Here is a 19,279-nt window from a genome sequence, read left to right as displayed (position 1 = left end):
ATCAAAATCGCATCTAGATTACAGAGCACTCTATTTGCGAAGGACGGTCAGTTTAATAATTGAAAGTATAGATTAGAAACAGGAATGAGGTATAAAATAAACCGAACGTCCAATGCATTTTTCTGTCCCTGGTTTGTGGCGTCACAGACGAGGTATAGGCACAGATATAGGGTTGCCACCTTTTTTACGGGAAAATAACGTAAATTTGCTTTCGTGGAGTATAAAAAAAGTACGCTCGAAAAAACTAAAAGTACCTTTTGATCTTATTAGTTTATATTTCTTCCGAACATATTTTTTATTGCTTTTAGCATTACAGAGCAACTTTTTATCATTTTGAAATAACTCGGTAGCATTATTGCACTCAATATTCATATTAAAATATATAAATACAGTCGAACCTAGGTAACTCGAAAACCTCTATAAGGCAAAAATTTTCTTCACTTCCATCCGCTTTGCTGTAAACACCTCTAGATACTTTGGTAGAATGCATTGAGCTATAAAAAATACCTGGAGAGTGAACAGCAATGGGAAGAAGTAGAGGCGACATTTTTATAGCTCAATGCTCGAACTCCACAAACCTATCCCATATCACACACGAGGTATAGGATAGACCTATCACCTTATGGATGTTCGTGTCACCACCCAAACTGTATTACCGACTACTCTGAAACGTGTGAAATGCTGAAAGGTGTGTGCGTACTTGTATACGTGTGACTTGTTAAGAGAGAGAGAGAGTTTGACATAGAGGATAAGCTTTTGCTACGCTTCAGCATTCGGCATCCTTTACTAGCTACTAGGTTAGTAGATGATGCCGCATGCTTAAGTATTTGCTTAAGAATAAGTAGCGACTGAGAATACCGTCCTAAGCTTTGGCTCGGTTTGTCAACGACTCACGCGGATTTCTTTACGAAAATCCATTTCGGGGATCAAGACACTATGGCGCTCAAAAATGGCATTTCTTTAAAGCCCGTGCAAACTATAAATTACACGACATTGTTTATTAGCACTTTGTGTGTAGTAGAACCCTTTCACGTGTCGTAAGCCGAAAAGTATTAAAAATTCACGTTGTTACTGACATTCCCGCAACTTTCTAATGCACTGTTTAATCATTCTAGTGAAGTAATAATAATTGGATTCTATTTGCCCCGAGTATTAGTTTACCGCCGACACTGAAATTTACAGTAAAATCTAATTTGCAACTGCAAATCGAGTTACTTTTGAAACCCACATTGCGAAATAAAATTTTGTCTAACCCTGAGAAATTCATCGATTCAGTGAAGTGTGTGCATGTCATGTAGTGCATATTACAATTCTTCCTCGGATTATTGAAATGCTTTTTTTCTCGGATTATCGGGAAAGACCTACCCACCCCACAGTTTTGCTTCCTCGCTGCGAGTGAGGGCCTGCAGTCCCGGGTAGGCCGCCCGTTAACTGCCGAGAGCAATAAAACCATTGGGCCAGGTAAAATACCCGGTACAGAAAAATAAAATGTTCATGTTTTTGATAAATGTTCATGGAAGTATTACCAATGGATTTTTTAAGGTTTTGCGATGAAAATGAGTTCAAACGCGAAACAATTAGGTCCATTTTTAATGAACATCACTACGTTTACTAAATGTTGTAATTCACACAGAGGAAAGTGGTTTCTAACCCAGACATATTTTGTAGAAATGGGTCACTTTCGAAGGTACCTCCATGTTGGTGTGCTCGGATACTTGGTAACGTTTCCCAAACATCTTCCAAGCATCTTGGTAACGTTTCCCATGTAGAATCTTCCCTTTCATTTTCTAGTGTCTGTTCTCGAACACCCTGTAGATATATACTCAAAGAATTACTGTTTGCTGAGAGGCATGACAGATGCATTTATTGTTACAATTCCATTAAATACAAATCAGGCAGATGTACATACTGTGTACAACAATACAATTCTAGTGATAGTCATGTGAACCGCAGAGATTAAAATATTCGCAGTACAATATTACTTCGCTGAAGATGAAAATGGCACAATGGTATCGTAATTCAAATTAGTTAAATTTAAATTAGTTAAAAAATTTAAAAAATTGAATTTCATTTACATATTTAAAGGGAAGAGATAGAAAACAAACGTATTATTTGAAAATCGTGTTATTTCGAATGATCGAGACATTCCTTTACATTTCTCATGAAATACATACAGTGAATTATGTTTCATTTTTGAAGTATCATTTAATATTTTATAATATTACAGTAATGTTTTACGATACCACTGTAACGTTATTGTTTACATTTTGTCTTTGAAATGTAATGCATTAATATTTTTGCATTAAGACAAGTCATTTTGCAGAAATACTATGAAAACAGGAATGACTTAAAGGCTACACATTTTTATAGCTTGTATTATCTTATTTAAGACTCCAAATTAATCAGTAATTATTCTTATTATAGTAAGTAATCAATAATTCATCAATGTTTTGTGCTACCGTTTATAATTTGTTTATAAACTCCGTTTATAAATCAATAGTTTTTCTTCATAGGTAAATGAATTTTATTTTTAATCAACGAATAAAGTTCTTTAAACTTGTTTAATATAAGAATACATATAAAATATTTCTTCAAATTTATTTTCAATTTTATTTTGTGCTATAGTTTATTTAATTAAATGTCAGCAAAATGTGGAGTCTTAAATTTGATTTCGATGCCTAATATTTTTTAATTATTCATCTACTTATTTTAAATCTAATAAAATTTCTATTCTAAGTATAGTAATTGCCTCGCAAAAGCTTTTAAAAAAGTTTGTAAATGGAAGATTCAGGGGAGCAATTTTAAAGAAATTTGAAAAGAAAAAGAATTTTTGAGTGGGGTCGTCGTTGTCCTACGTTGTGCGTTACCATGTTTGCTAAACAATTTGAAATTGAACTTATTCTAAATATAAGAGTTACTACATTTTTATATTTTTGTTCTCATTATGTCTAGTTTATACTATAGGATAACATTTCCAGATCAAATCACATTACAAAATAAAATAAATTTCATATTGTAATGCAATCAATCCTTGCATCATAGAACACGTAACACACCACTGGTCATATCTACAAAAACGCAATTGAACTTTAGAGAAGCATTTATTACTGTATTTACTAATTCTTATAAATCATTGGAAGCTGTGACATTTTTATAAGATATGTGAAACAAAATGTTCAAGGAAATTGTTACAAAATGGGTATTCTTCTAAAAATATAGGAAGATGAAACAGAAAAACAAAAAACTAAAAACTAATTCTAAGGTTAGAAATTTATGTCTATAAGCTTATTAATCTGGTCTACAATATTAAGTTTTGTTTCAAATGCTATGAACATTCTTTTTTAGGTACACCATTAATGAGCAATATTTTGCTTTATGCTGATTTAACAAGAACCCATGATGTTTACGTAAGGTCACTAGAAACGGAATACTTAAATATTTCCCTTAATTGTAAAACCAGAAAAATATGGACAACATTTTGTTACAGAAAAACTGATCTAGAAAGAAAATCTAACAGCTTTAAAGGGCAATAACGCTGAGCGCGATTTCGACGTCTCAAGGTCATCTTAATTAGAGTTCTGAAGTTGTTAGTAGAACGATGTATTTTTATCCAGTTGATCAAACATTAATGATCCTGATAATTTTGAATAAAATTTCACATACATTTTGCAATAATTCCATTTCTAAAGGATATACGTAACCGTTCCGTTTCTCGTGATTCACTTTCAATAATTATAATTTTAAATTCAGTATACCGGAAGGAAAGAAGATGCAGAGCCTTGCAAGGACTTCTATAACTCGACAAAAATACTGAATTTCATATTCGTTGAATGTTTGTTACCTTTCCAAAGCTTCGCTTCCCTTTTCCTTCATTGTTGAGAGAAACTTAATTACTTTTGCTGCCCAAGAAGACATACACTGCTGAACATACTATGCTTATGCGAGTAATTATTGATTATAAATTTCGTTATTATTATATTTGAAGGGTAAATGTTTATTATTCTTTAAATGTGAATTATAGAATTAAGTAATCTTGAATTACAGTGATTACAATTATTATTTTCTTCAGGTTCTCATAATTAATTAGGTGCTCAATGATAAGCTATAGTTTTGATACCTTATAAAACTAATTGGCACTATCCACTGTCATTGTAAATATCAAAACTGTGAAAGTATCGATTATTCCGTTAACAAAATAACGTATCTGACGTATTTACACAAAATTCACGTCCAGTCACTACAGGACAAGAGAATCTGGAAAGTAAAATCGCACAAAACAACTGCAAAACATAAGGGAATGCAATATGCTAATAATTAATCTGATAGCGATAATAGAATATAAAACGTAAGGTGTAAATAATTACGTGATAAAAATTGGTAATCAAATTTTCATCAAAAACTATTACGTTAATGTACAGGATCATCGTGTATGCAAACAAAAGAAACGACATAACAATATCGAACCTTCGTTACGAATAAGTTTGCATTTATAGTAGCTATATCATTAAGTTGCACATGTGACTTATTAGAAAAAAATCTTTTGCCTTGAAAAATAAACGTTTCCTTGTCCTGTTAATTATTGTACCTGATTGAGGAAAGCAAAAGCTTTATAAAAGGTCATCTTAATTTAAGAAAAGTTCTAGTTGTATAATGTATCTTTGACAGCAATGCTTACACTTTTTTTTTTCATACAATATGTTTCATGATAATAATTATGCATACAAATAGTGTACCACAAGAATTGTAAACGTTAATATAAATGCACAGAAACATCGTAAATATTCTTATCAAGTAATCCTAATTACTAGAAGACAATCGTGTATTTATCATTGAATATACGCTGATAAAATTCACTTCGAAAACGAAAGGGAATGGAGCACTATTATTACTTATTAGATAGTGACAATCTTTCTCATATTTCCCTATACTGTTATATGAATTTCGTGCTTCATTTAATTCGCAATCGATAATCTATTTCGATAATTAATCAATGGCTTATACCTGTGTCGCAATGATCGGAGCACGAAGTTGTAAACTTACAAACTTACAACTTGTAAAACTTTACAGAGAAACGAATTTCCCTTTCATTCAATTATTCATTCCTAATAAAAGAACAATTAAATATTGCGACACGTCTTCTCTTTAACATACTGAAATGAAATAATTGTCTTTCCAGCACCAGTGTACCAAAAAGGAGGATTCAATTTTTCACTAAAAATTGGTATTGGTATAAATATTTTCAGGAAAATGACGGATTCGTGAGTATAGAATATTATACATTCTTTAAATACTGGGAGACTGTTCTATCATAAAATAATAAAATACGGGTCGCTAAGATTTAATTGTTCCTTTATCATTTTACTCTATGCAGACCAACTTCAGCTCCAAACGATGATCAGTTCTCTATCGTTCAGTACAGTAGAATTCGCCTGTCCACTGCCTTCCGGCATATAGGACACTCCGACATCCGGTCACCGCACATTTGGCAGGTTCCGTGGCCGCATAGGAATATCATGTTCTTCAAACGATCCAGGCAAACTGGGCACATGGTCTGCGAGAAGAAAAGGCCGAAGAAAATTAAGATGTACTTGTCCGTTCAAGTGAATTCATTAATTTAGCTTGATTTGCGACAACGACCAACTACATTGAATACTAATCATGTAATTTCCATAATTCGATGAAACTCCTCTGAAACGAGCATTTTAACACGTCCGCAACGAGAATTAATTTCAGTGCTCAACCATGGCTGTGATTTCGTATATGTCCTTTACAATTTTATAAAAAAATCCCAGGGTGACTGTACAAAAGCGTAGAAGTTATTATTTCAGAATTTTACATTTTAGTTGCTTGAATTTTCGCGAGCCATATCAAAAGCTTATGTTCTCTACGTATTTTACCTATATACGTTACAGATAATAATAATCGAAACGACAGTGTTTAATACACACCTGTTCTTTGATGTCCTGCAGCTGCTGTTCGAGTTTCTCTATATCACTGAGAGTTTTATCAATACTTCCATTGTTCATAATAGGCTCACCACCTCCGGTAGCTTGCTTACTTGTTGTTGGTTCCTCTTCCGAATCGCTCTTAACTTCTGTGATGGTACCTGTTTGTAATACAACGATTCGTGTAAAGAATAGAATGCTTTTCAGTCTCAATGCAATTTCTATTTTATTCCCACTGAATGATTATCTTAACTTAAACTATAGAACTATCAATGTGAAAGAAATGAATGTTTAATAGACTAGTTTTTTTTTGTGTCCCTCTTCTAGTTCGGATAATGGATGGTTCTACTGTGCCCGAGTAGATGTATTCTCGATATTTCTACCTGAAGTATTGCATCCCTTAACGTAAGTGACATCACCTCCTCCGCCACAGCAAACTGATAGTGGCACCATGTGTTGAATTTGAGCCCTGCATTGGACGCACTTCTTCATAAGGGCAGCGCAGCTTTCGCAAGCGCACATATGCCCGCATGGGCGAAACAGTACGCCGGCTTTGCGGTCGGAACAAACGACGCACTCTTCGATCTGCAAACAAATAATTTCGATTTTTCCAGCTTCTCTGTACCACGCTGATAATTAGCACGCCCTGTGCCACGCGGGTCATCGGTGAGCCACAATATCTATCGCAAGTACAACTTTCATCGGAGAGTTTCATTTCGAAGGATACTTCATCGATACACTTGAAATTTTCAGAAAATATGTATTTTGTGGAACTATCAAAAATGAACTACGATCGTGTTTTCTTTCAACAAGTATACTTTTAAAGATCATTGTTTTATTTTATCTATAAGACTTGATCTTTTGCATTTTAGTGATGCATTTAGTGATGCAAAAGTCTTCCCCTTTAGGGAAGACTTTTTACTGAATTATTAGACAAAAGGATTTGCACATCGTTTGCTTAAATTCCTAAAAATTAAAGTTCTTTCAAACCATTCAAACACTGACAGCTTGTGATTGCTTGCAATCGCGATGAAGAAACGAAGGAAATGCCACATCGTACCTTTAACATCTACCAATTCCCAGCGTTCAGCAGATACAAATTTAGAAATTTTCTAAAATTTTACAAGATCTACATGTACAAATTCTAAACAAAATTTGAAAAACGTAATTTATTTTAAACTGCTATAATCAGGTATTTTAGTAGCACGTAAAATATTTAGTTACCTATTACTGCATTATAATAAGACAATGAACACAGAATTTTGTCGCGAAGATATCTTACCTTCAGTCTCGACATAACGTTCTCCCTGCAGATCAGACATTTCCTTACCCTCGGTGCACAAGTGTTGCAACAAGCTACATGTCCGCAGGGGCTGAAGAGCATTTCGCGTTTTCCATCCGAGCAGACCAAACACTCGTCGATCGTCGCTGATGGAGCTGACGGTTCGATACTGTGTCTGCAAGTGTAATTACGTGTGTTGGATACTCGTAAAAATGAAAATTTACTAATTAATTAATTTACTAATAAATTAATTATATAATGTCTTCTTACTTCTTTGTTATTTACGTCTCTGCCATTCTTAGTTCTTTATTTTATAGTAGTTTAAGATCTAAGGGTGGATGGAAGAAATAAATAATAACTAAATTAATTAATTTACTAATAAATAACAAAGAAGTAAGAAGACATTATATAATTACAATTCCATTAACAGTTTGTAAAAATTCGAGAAGTTGAATAATTCTGTCACGCATCTTTTTAGCCAGATTTTTTACAACATGTTACAGGAGAAATGTAGAAAATTGACGACAGAGGAATTATTTCTTCACTGTTTGAAAAAATTAAATTAGTACCAGAGTACTGAGTTTAACTGTGAATTAGAGGCGCATTTAAGATTTGATTGCAGTAGATTACAGCAGCGTATTGCTGCGTACATATTGTACCCTATATTATACGAGAACCAACATGTTGCACAGCTAAATCTGTGCTTCGAAAACGTGGAGATTACTCTGCTTACAGATATGTAAATTATCCACCGTATTTGCACGCTTGAGTACGATATACACTTAAGGGGACCAGGCAGTCGAAAAATCGATTTTTATTGCATTTTCCGAAAGTACTACGTTTTGCCCAGAAACATTAAACGCGTTTCTCTCGAATATTTTTTTCTCTTCATTTTTTTTCTGATTGCGAACGAATTGAGGTTCAGATCGACTTGGCAAAAATTACAGGACGTGTAAAACATGCGCCATTTCGGAGCAAACCTCTTATAGGGTTCGTAAAAATTCGAGATTTTCATAAAAAAAATAAGAAGTCACCGGATTTTGATAGAGCTCCATCATTTTGCTTGTGCTATAAGAGGTTTGCCCCGAAATGGCACATGTTTTACACATCCTGCAATTTTTTCCAAGTCGATCTGAACCTCAATTCGTTCGCAATCAGAAAAAAAAATGAAGAGAAAAAAATATTCGAGAAAAACGCGTTTAAAGTTTCTGGGCAAAGGCGACGCTATAGCTTGCCCCTTGACGTTTCTAGCTGCCAAATCTACAATTTTGCGAATTTTACTATAAACCAAGCGGCATTTTATAAAGAAAAGATAGTACTTTCGGAAAATGCAATACAAAATCGATTTTTCGACTGCCTAGTCCCCTTAATAGAATACCACTTTAACCTTTAGAGGGCCGGGCTGGTCACTACAGTGTCCACGTAAAAATTTGGATACTTTGCCGAACATGTTGGTGGTATTTATGCATAAATTTTAAGTAAATAAAATTTGCAATTTCAATGAAAAAATCCCGGCCCTCTAAAGGCAGTCCGGGCCCGCATTTTACGGAATATCAGAATACTTATAACCGCAGAACTAAGCGCTGTTGGACATATGTGTATACCAACATTTTTTTATCCTGATCCTGAAAAAATGACCTACATTTTTACAAACACTCTATAAAACGAAGGCTTTCGTCACATTTCTCCTAAATAAAAATACGATTTTCGTTGAAAGTTCTCCAAAATGTTGCATTCTCCACACTCGACAAATAAAGCCATACACAAACTTCATCATTTTCGCTGTACTCGAAAACGACGAACGGTGTTTCAAAACATCTTGGCTCAAGTTGCCCTGATTTCCAAGGGCTCATTTGACCATCGCCCCTGAACCGCGACGATGTTTCTGGGTGAAAAGAGATTAGAATTACTAACGATTCTCGGTCCTTGTGGCAGGTAGTAAGCGTCTTGCAGAGATTCGGGTCCGGGCATAGGTCAAGAGGTGTCTGTCCCTTTTTGTTCTTAAGTTCCAGATCGGCTCCGTGGGCAGCCAGGAAGCAGGCAATGAAAGAGCTGCTCTTCTTGTCCTGGCCCTGCGCGCCAAGGCCCATCAGGAGGCGTCCTACGTCCTGAACATCCTGCAGCTGTCGCAGCTGCGACAACGTGTGATATCTCAAGGCTTCGTGAAGAGGCGTGTCGCCATCCTTGTCCGCCACGTTCAAGTTGGCGCCTTCGCGCACCAGCAGCTGCAACAGTATTTTACGACTTGCATACACGCAATTATTGAGAAACGTTGCGAAGTAAATCCGCCGCCTCGAGTCGCAGCGATGTCTTAATATTTCTACTAAATTCTAGACTAATTTCAATGTTTCGTCGAATTTTATTCCATACGAATTGAAATCAAGTGGAAAGAGCGTGCTGAATGGCTAACAGTCTATCGTCGAGGAAGATGTCACGATACTTCGTTGCGTCGAAAAAGCTCGGCGCTGGAAATGGTGTTTCAAAAGAAAACGGGACAGTGGAAATGCTCGGTGAATCGTTTTGCGAAACATGGGATCAGAGGTGAATTCCTTTCTGGGCGAGATGAACGTACACGAACGATCTGCGTGTGCTGTCGCTCGACAGCGAGGTGCAGCGCTGTCTGCAAATTGACATTTTGCAAATCCAGGTCGGCTTTCCCGGCACGTGCCAACTGTTCAGCGACTTCGACATGATTGTTGAGGGCAGCCAGGTGAAGGGCCGTGTAGCCATCGTCCTTTTTCTCGTCAACTATCCATGGTCGCGGAAGTTTCGAGAGGAGCACCCGCATCGCGCTGCAATCAGAAAGAAGACACCTTTCACACACGATTCGTCACCTTAATCGCGGCTGCAGCTTTGTATAATTATAGTAAAACACTCACAAGGGAAGATCCCGAACCGGAAATTTAAAAAAATTCTGAAACTTTGTGAATATATAGGGGATTTTCTCTTGATTACAGCGCAATTTTTGTTTGCTGCCCAAATTCAGTCTAAGCGGGTGGAATTAACCCCTCGGCTATTTTCCGGTTTTACTTTGTAACTCGCAATTTGTAAGAGATAGGAGAAAAGTTTCAAGACAAAAGTTACTTCGTTTAATTAGATCTATCATTTGGTGAAGAAATTATTTTACAGTTCACGAGTTATAACACCAAATCGGAAAATAACCGGATTTTCAGCGGTCAATTACACACCCTTAGAGTGAATTTGGGCAAAAAACAAAAATTGCGTTGTAATGAGGAGGAAATTCTCTACATATTCATAAAGTTTCAGAATTTTTCGAATTTCCGGGTTCGGGATGTTCCCTTGTCAGTAGAAAAGAAACGTTTCGTGCCATTTTCGCCTTAATATGAGATTTTTACTTTCTTCCTAATCGTGGTACGGGAAGAAGTTAGTTCAGAAAGATATGGACGGTTAAGATAGTCTTTTTGAGTAGGATTCGCGAGAAGGATTCTTTTGTATATTATATCTGCACTTTTTATTAATTTTGCATACAATTATTGGTGAAGTAGGTGAAAAGTAAATATATTTAAGATATTATGTGTGTGATAAAGATGTGGCTTTTTTATTCGTTGACAGCGTCTACCGTCTTAAATTGTTTCTGGTAAGAGTTACGTACATTCTACGGTTACTATAGAGTCGTTAAAGTTTATACAGGGCTTCACCTGTCTTCAGAGAAATGTTTTAGTAACAAAGCCTTTATTTTGCATAGAATGTAACACGCAATCTACAAGCAGTATTTGATATCCCCATTATCTTATGCATATTGATTTACTGGAGTATGGCCCCTGCAATATGTTTGGGAATTCAATATTCGTCAATAATTACCTACAATTAGGTATAAACACACTCTATGCTGGGTGTCTCGCATTTGACACGAGAAGCGGAAGTTTGTAATTTCTATATTCCAACAAATGAATTGAAATTACAGGATTAACATTCTGAATATGTGTAAGCCTTGGCTTTCCAGAAAAAATGCTGAATAACAATCAAACACGTATGCACTGAACGTTAATTCTATATACAAATCATAAGAGTACCTATATAATCTTATAACAAACTATTTTAACAATCTTGATTTTTGAAGTGTTCTTTATAATTTTTAACACTGAACTATTTAAAGCGGAAATAATATACATATGTATGTACAATAGTGGCGAACTGCGCACTAAATTCAGATAACTTTCAACACTATACACTTTGTGATATATATATTTTTTATTTATTTATTTAAGTGCTTATTTACGATATATATATCAGCACTTAAATAAATAAATAAAATATTGGGAGTTCAGATAACAAAATAGATTATTCTATATACTTGAGTACGCGTAAGAGGTGTCAAAAATATTTTTCCCATATAGTTACTGGTGCAAACTGTAAACAACAATTACGTCGTCTTTAAATATTAAAAGAAAGTGTCGAAAAGCAACATCGAAGAGCACAGCGTTAAACGAATGGATGTTGCTTTAAAAAATAATGAAAATCTAATGCCTCGACGTTGATTTAAATGTTGGCAACGCAGAATTATAAACGACTTAACGATTATTGTCGTTAAACCCTGCCCGATGCAGGCTTTAAGCAGGCTGATCGGAAATCGCAATTGTCGCTGGCGGGTCCAAAACGGATTTGTTATCAAAGGATGCGCAATCAATTACATTGTTTGGGACACGCTTGTAATTCGATGCCGCTTTATTGCTCCGCATTAGTGTCGCCATGTGCAGTTGTTAACCAACGGCAAATCGCGTGAAATCAAACAGATATTCGTCGCTCGGGTATTTTCGGGGGCTGTCGATGGGGAACGGTTTACGCAGAAATCAACCGAAATCCTTTCTCTGTTTATGACCACGGCATCATTAGCAGGCATGTTTGTTGATTAACAAACCCTGCAAACTATGATTTGTAATAGCCGGTGTACGTAGATTACGCAGCAGCAGATGTTCATAATAGTGTGCCCATGATCTACACCATCGTTCCGCGCGACATTGCTATATGACTAGTGGAAATGGACGTTGCCCCAATTAAGACTGGCATCTTTCAGATTCCACACAAATATCGGAAAATCTTAAGCAATTCTGACGCGCACCATTCTTTTTAGCCCCTATTCGCGGATCTTCTGCGTCCAACCAGCTGTCTTACGCCTACGCGGTTTAACAGGGGGTAATTTCATTTCAACTACAAGTCGTTTAGTGTAGCTTGGTACCGTTCGAAGATAAATATATTTTCGGGCTTTAAACAAACTTTTCAATGATCTATTTTAACGGAGTAGGTACATTGTTAGATGGAGCAGCATCTCCTCTTCAGTAATCTACACTGAAGATCTTTCTATGAAAAATATTTTATATAAAAACTGTGCATTACCGAGGAACACACGTACATACTACCGCAATTAATTCTCAACTCTATTCCTATTTTTTTATAAGACATAGAGCCCCCCACTTTCAGTAGTAAATAAGATATAGAATAGCTATTTCCCTGTAGAATTTGAAAGAGGATCCGTCTAGCCATCTCCTCTTCAGTAATCTACACTGAAGATCCTTCTACGAAAAATATTTTATATAAAAACTGTGCATTACCGAGGAACACACGTACATACTACCTCAATTAATTCTCAACTGTATTCCTATTTTTTTATAAGACATGGAGCTCACTTTCAGCATTAAATAAGATATAGAATAGCTATTTCCCTGTAGAATTTGAAAGGGGATCCGTCTAGCCAGGTAATATTTTAATCCTCCGCCACACACGTGGTAATTGTGTACGGTTTTATAGTAACCGCAGGCAGTTCTAATTCCAGGAGCCGGTTTCCACAGCCTGCTATCTTTATCGCGTGTTAATTATAAAAACTTCATTTCACCGATGCGCCAGGAAGACACTTCCAACTATGGTTGTGCTTGGCGAGGTCCCATGGAGAGACTTTCCTTCAGGCTACAGACAGAAAGAGACGTGACAGCTGTCTTCTGACAGGACCTCCTCGAGGCACCAGCACGCTTGGGGTACCACAGGCATGCATATGTTTGCCGCACGCACGTGCACGTGTTTGAAACTTGTCACGTGCGTTTCCGATAGACATCGAGCAGTCGTTTTTCAACCAGATATATACCTCTAGCAGGACACTCGTTTTCTATAGCACTCTTATCTGACGGTTCTACCATCCAAACGCTGCGCCACTCCAATGTTCCGTTCGAACCGAGCATGTCCTTGCGAAATATCTCTTGTTACTCCATGGTTCTTAATACTCGTTTCTATCACTAAAATGTAACAGTACACGTACATGTTCGTACATGTTAATGGCAGGAACCTGGAAACGTGCAATGCGAACTCTAAAAGGGGAAGATTCTTCGTAGAAAAGTATCGAAAAATGCGCATTGAGATTTTCTGAAAATCTAGTGAAATGACATTTCGATCGCCAAATACACTGTACGAAATTTTGAATTGGTGCCCAATTGACAAAAGATGTCCTCGAGGAAGCTTTTACTTTCGGGCAAAAATTGAAAGTGAACGATACAGATCAGAATTTCTTGAAATTTTTTAATACATTATAAATTTGAATAAATTTATCGAAGCAAACGATCTCAGCGTGTAGACTAGAGGATGAAGCGAAATCTGCCTGTTCCTATGAAGCTCACCGAAATCTCGGTAGTCCTGGTTACGAAATTGAGAAATGGAAGAATTCTCTCCGACAGAACGAAGCGGACGAATTTTAACGAGTAACGTATTCCCGGACAAAGAAGAAAGAGCGAATAGAAGCGCCTACTCTGCCTCATGATTAACACAAATGGTCCATTACCCGCATCGGTTCGTATAATTGTCGTTTTACCGCAGGATCGATTTGCCCGCGCCTAACAGCTCTTTCCCCAGTTTTATTCGATTTCGAGGCGTCATTACGCATTTTACGTTCCCCCGTTTGCGCCAAAAAGACCGCCCTCGGAGACTATAAAATTTTTACGGTGCTTCGCCGGCGGATCCCCCTTTTTTTTTTCTTTTAAGCTAGGCCTCGTAGGCACCGAGCTACTCGTTCGGAGGCAACCGCAATCACGAGCTCGCGAATCGAGCGACTTTATCGGTATAAATATTCAGAAGGGATCGAGTGGCGGTGCTATTGCGTTAATAGCTGTAAATTGATTAATTCGCCTGGAAGATTCGCGCTCTGTGCAATTTCAGCCGTTTCGATTTCATTGCTTTGTTTTAAAGGCTGGGTGCGCTCGAATTCCGAAAGTCCTTCTGCCCTTTTTCACTTGCGTTCCATTACGAGGCTTTCGTATCGTGCTACATCCCCTTTTGGGGTATTTCAATATCATTTTTTTTTAGTAAGATTTCTCGCTGTTGAGTGATGTAATTCTGAATAATTTTTTTTCCATGCGGAACAAAGTAATAATTAGAGATCCCTATTTCACGTGTATTAACGTATCCGTATTTTGATTCGTCTGATTTTTAATATCTATAGATATCCCAGAACTCTGACGGATTGCGAAATTCATAAAAGAATTAATGTATTTAAATACATTTACTAGAATAATATGCGGAAAGTATGGTTTTACAAATTTTCAGATTGTAACTGATAACACAATTATAAAATTAACAAGATTTATTTAATCGATTACCTATTCTGATACAAAAAAATTAAGACCTTACTGGTAATAAGCGAGTTTCTTTTTAGACGCAACGATAATCCTTAAAATTGAAAAACATCACTCGGTTTTATTACACTTATTGCTTAAGTGACCGCCATTGCCCATTCCCCCGTAGTTAATGCCCAATTCTGATCAAAATACACAAATACGTTAATAAACGTGTATTTAAAAATACACGTGAAATAGTGCACGGGTACCCGTGTATTAAAAGCTACACGGATCGAGGTACGGATATATGTAATACACGTGTACCCATTTTTTTTTACTACACGTACCATACCATGGTCTCTAGTAATAATTAAGTTCTTCAGGGGTCTATGTTTAAAAAATTATATATATTATATAATTATAATATATATTTAAAAAAAATATATATTTAAAAAAAAAGTACCGCAATATCGGTGATTGCTAATGGAACTTCATCTCCGTGTTGCTGGTATCGTTTCCCTGCGTGAGCAAATGGACAGGGACAATTTTAAAGGAGCAGACATGTTTATCGAGCGTTTACTAACGTTCAAATTACAACTTGATGCGACGTGTGTGCCTGTATGTCGCCGACGTGCATCTAATAGAACGAGACATCGTGCGTGACAGAGACATGCCCGATATTTGAGCACGTCACATCACGGTGCACGGTAGCAGATACGTCACACGAGTGTCATCCACAGCAACCGAGCAACGGATGTCGTCACGTCGACGATATTATTACGACCGCCGTCTCTGCGAAACTTTCTCATCAATAATAATTATAAGTAGCGTCATCGCCGCTGCCACCGTAATTTATGCGTGCGTTACGTAAGCTATCGCGGCACAATTGGGCTGGCTTCGAAATGTTCCAATTCAAGGATGAAGCACTTCCACCAGTTGCCTCGTGCACAGCGAGCAAATGGCATCATCGATGCTAATAAACAACTAAACATCACAAATTATTGGCTCGTCCCTCTCCTTTTATTCGTGACCTAGAATCGACACCACTGCTATTTAAGAGGATTGCTGTAGGCAGTTTGTCAACGCGTGTTTCCTACTTCTGCCGGGAACATTAAAAGCAGAGTAAATAAATTTAAAAATCAGAGATACTATTTTTTAGGATAAATTTGGCTGTTATACTTGAATACAGTGTTTTTAATTATCAAGTGGTGTTTGTTATTAGTCGGGAGGTTTTGTTGGTTTACTTCAATAATTAAGTATCACTGTATTTTCTTTTTAAATATTTATGTATGTATTAGTGAATGGGAACAAGCGTGTAATTTTTCTTTCAATTATTTCGTTATTCGATTCCTAAGAAAACGATGGTACCGCAAGTTTGTTTGTAGTGAAGTAGTGGCACAGAATTTTTTAAGCAGTTCTTAATTAAAAACGTAATGAAAAATATACACATAATTTCAGGCTTCGATATTGTTTTTGATATACTCGAATCCATCACCGCGCGAGACACTTTCGCGAAAGTATCGAACAGTCTTGCCGGGGTAATAAATCTTTCCTCACGAAGGATTATTAAATTAAGCGAGTTAGTTTGCCGTAATGGCAGAATAATAAGCAGTATGAATTACACGACATGAAATCGTAAAATACGTTATAAGTGTCCTAATTACAAGTTCGGTAATTACACGGTTGAAGTCAGTTTACGGTTGGGCATTCTTAAAGCTATTAACATAGTAACCGTAACGACTCATTCATCAATATTTTTGCATCCCCGTTTCGCTTGATGCAGCAATTTGCTGAAAATTTAAAATTCATTTAATTTAAACCATAAATCAATATAAGAATAAGTCTAGAAAAAATAGTCTCGTTTCGGGAAAAGGCAGTCTTTTTATTAATGCTGTTACAATAACTTATCCCACTCATGCTGCTATTACAGTTTAATTCTATGAAGCATAAATATTCAAGGAGCTTTCTTGGGAAAGTCGCAACTTGACAAGTTCCTTATTCGTTATTTTCATTCCCAACCGATCTTAATATTTTTAGGACACAGTATTCTCATTTAGTTGCAAATTACAAATATATGCATGTGTGTGTATGTTCATCTAGTTTCACCTGCTGTAATTTGACGTTTATAGGATTGCTCTCGAACGTTTGTAAAGCATTCTCCAGTGAGCACTTTGTCATTATAATTTGTAATTTTTTCATTCCCGCAGGATTTAAGGCGCGATTCACGTCATCTGAAGGAAGAGGATAAAAACAAACCAGAGATTCGACTTGACAGCGCGCTGACATTACAGCGAATGTCGCTCGCAATTATATTTTATTTATTGTCTCGGGGAACCGTCGTAATTACGATAATTGTCACTGGTGGTAAATCAGTATGCGACAGTAATGTCTCTGCCGTGGACTTATGGCGAAATCATGGGAAAGTGATGCAGAGAAAACGTGCATTTGGGACAAGTACTTATACATATGTATGTGCACGTCATAAATAGCAGTGTAATTAATTATGTTTCTTTAATGATATAATACAATTTTTTTATCACTTTCTAGCCTTTAGCTTTTAGTTCTAGTTCTTCGATTTAGTTTTAGTCTTTAGTTTCAGTTTTTGTATTCGAATCTTATTTCTTAGGTTCGTACCTTTACACTAATCCAGACGATATGCCTAATCACAGCTTTAGCTTGGCCTCGCCTTTATCACCATCCCATGCACCAGATTGGTGAAATAAAGACGGAAAATAAAAATAAAATAAATGCAGTATTATCATATATTGTTAAATAACAATAATCTAACAGTTTTACAATTTAATCCCCTACAGCCGAAATTTTTAGAACATCGATAGGCATTGAAGATTGTATATAAATTAGCAGATACATTTTAGTTTCGTTTCATACACATTTTAGTGTAAAATAAAGTTATGTCTATGTAACAGTAGTTGAATATGAAAGTTATATCTGTAGTCGTTTGAGAATTGAAAGTTACACGGCGTTATAAAGGGTTAATGTACTTTATACATATGAATACGCATTTTAATTTTTAAACAAATTTCTACCTTTCTTCAGTGTTCATACATACTACATACAAATCTGATTAAATCATTGAAATAACACTCAGAATATTTCATGTGGAAACAGATTTGATCTAAAACGAGATGCAATTTTCATGCCACATACAGAGAAACTAATCAATTTCCTTCTAAATTATCTAAGTGGAACATAAATATTAATAACTCATTACAAACTTGCGCAGCAGCATTCATTAAGGAGACCTTCTAGAGCCCAAAAAATAGGTGATCTTTAGAAATTAATTAAAGGAAAACTACTATATATAATTTAATGGGACTTTTTGCTTTGTATTAAGGATGTCTTAGATTATAGAAATATATTTTTTGTTTTATAATTAATCATTGCAGACGGCACTGGGGAGTCGTTAAAGTCAAGGCGTCAAAAAATTGATCCAAATCGGTGGGATCTGTATCTCCAAAAGTTATTATCGGATTCGACTGAAACTTTTTTTATTTTGAAGAATATACTTCTGGCTAGGGGGGGGGGGGGGCAGAAAAAATTACAAAAATAACATTTTTTTTAGAAAATAACGATACTTGAAGTTTGAAATCACTTTTCCCCTATATTTTTCACCCTTTCAACGGCTTTGAAAATTATAAATTTTCAATTTTTGTATTTTTTCTGATATCACCCCTAGTCAAAAGTATATTCTTCAAAATAGAAAAAGTTTCAGTCGAATCGGATAATAACTTTTGGAGATACAGGTCCCACCGTTTTGAGAACACTGTTTCGAGAAAAGCGCGTTTAAAGTTTTACGTGGGCGTCGCGTGGCCGGTTGTTGCCCATGCATTTGCCGCTACTCAAATGCCTATCACTTCAGGAATTTTACGAATTTCAACAAATCCTTTTAAACACGTATTCCTAAAAGGTTGAACATTCAAAAAATAAAATAAAAAAAAATCGACTTTCAGACCGAAAGGTGCCCTTAACGAACACAAACAGACCCATTACTCTATTCCATATTATTTATACTAACACATTGACGTCAATATCATGATTTCCATCGATTATTCCCTGCAAGCCTAAGAATTCATCTCAATTTCATATTTACCACCAATAAAACCACACCAATCACAGATTTCCACTCCATTCACAATACGCTGTCTCGATGATTTTCAAAAAGCGAAGAGCACCTAGGAAATTTCAAGAAGATCGACAGCTGACATGAGTTTACACCAAACGACGCGGCCGCCAAAGTGTTAACCGAGAAACGAATATGCATCGCGAGGTACATCGCGGTCAAAATAATTGCAAGCTGGCGGCGAGATAGGGGTGGAGGGGGGCATATGAATCTCATTAATGAATGGCGTGGTTCAGCATACGGAGCAAGATACTTGCTTCGAATCTCGTCCACTTTGTATCGGTATCGTCCAACACGCGCCCGCCGCCGTACGTGTATATATCGTGCATTTAGTGAGTCACTGACAAACGAGGCA

The 19,279-nt window shown here is 36.2% G+C and overlaps 2 protein-coding genes across 3 annotated transcripts in view; one reads left to right on the top strand and one right to left on the bottom strand.

Annotated features, from left to right (window-relative positions):
- The window catches only part of Rps26 (ribosomal protein S26), a 65,228-nt gene that overhangs the window by 28,115 nt on the left and 17,834 nt on the right, over positions 1-19,279 (top strand). The window lies entirely within an intron of this gene.
- On the bottom strand, positions 1,838-10,019 carry LOC143366101 (E3 ubiquitin-protein ligase MIB1-like). 2 transcript variants are annotated; one of them, XM_076806884.1, is made up of 6 exons: positions 9,800-10,019; positions 9,142-9,452; positions 7,228-7,402; positions 6,329-6,530; positions 5,949-6,106; positions 1,838-5,551 (listed from the first exon to the last, which is right to left on the bottom strand). In XM_076806884.1, exons 1-6 carry the CDS (start codon positions 10,013-10,015, stop codon positions 5,411-5,413), a joined length of 1,203 nt encoding a protein of 400 aa, XP_076662999.1. In that variant the 5' UTR covers positions 10,016-10,019; the 3' UTR covers positions 1,838-5,410. The 2 variants fall into 2 exon arrangements, with proteins under 2 accessions (XP_076662999.1, XP_076663000.1); XM_076806885.1 differs by having other exon boundaries at positions 6,365-6,530.

Source organism: Andrena cerasifolii, chromosome 2 (assembly GCF_050908995.1).
Source record: "Andrena cerasifolii isolate SP2316 chromosome 2, iyAndCera1_principal, whole genome shotgun sequence".
NCBI lineage: Eukaryota > Metazoa > Arthropoda > Insecta > Hymenoptera > Andrenidae > Andrena > Andrena cerasifolii.
The sequence above is the reverse complement of the archived record's forward strand: the minus strand, read 5'-3'. Positions and strand labels throughout refer to the sequence as shown.

What these genes read in the sequence shown, in the direction of transcription:
- LOC143366101 (XM_076806884.1), bottom strand. Translation starts at nt 10,015, where the DNA reads ATGCGGGTGCTCCTCTCGAAACTTCCGCGACCATGGATAGTTGACGAG. An exon ending in TGCCACAAGGACCGAGAATC is followed by an intron (nt 7,403 to 9,141) that starts GTTAGTAATTCT and finishes TTACACTTGCAG; the next exon opens with ACACAGTATCGAACCGTCAG. An exon ending in TGCAGGACATCAAAGAACAG is followed by an intron (nt 5,552 to 5,948) that starts GTGTGTATTAAA and finishes TTCTTCTCGCAG; the next exon opens with ACCATGTGCCCAGTTTGCCT.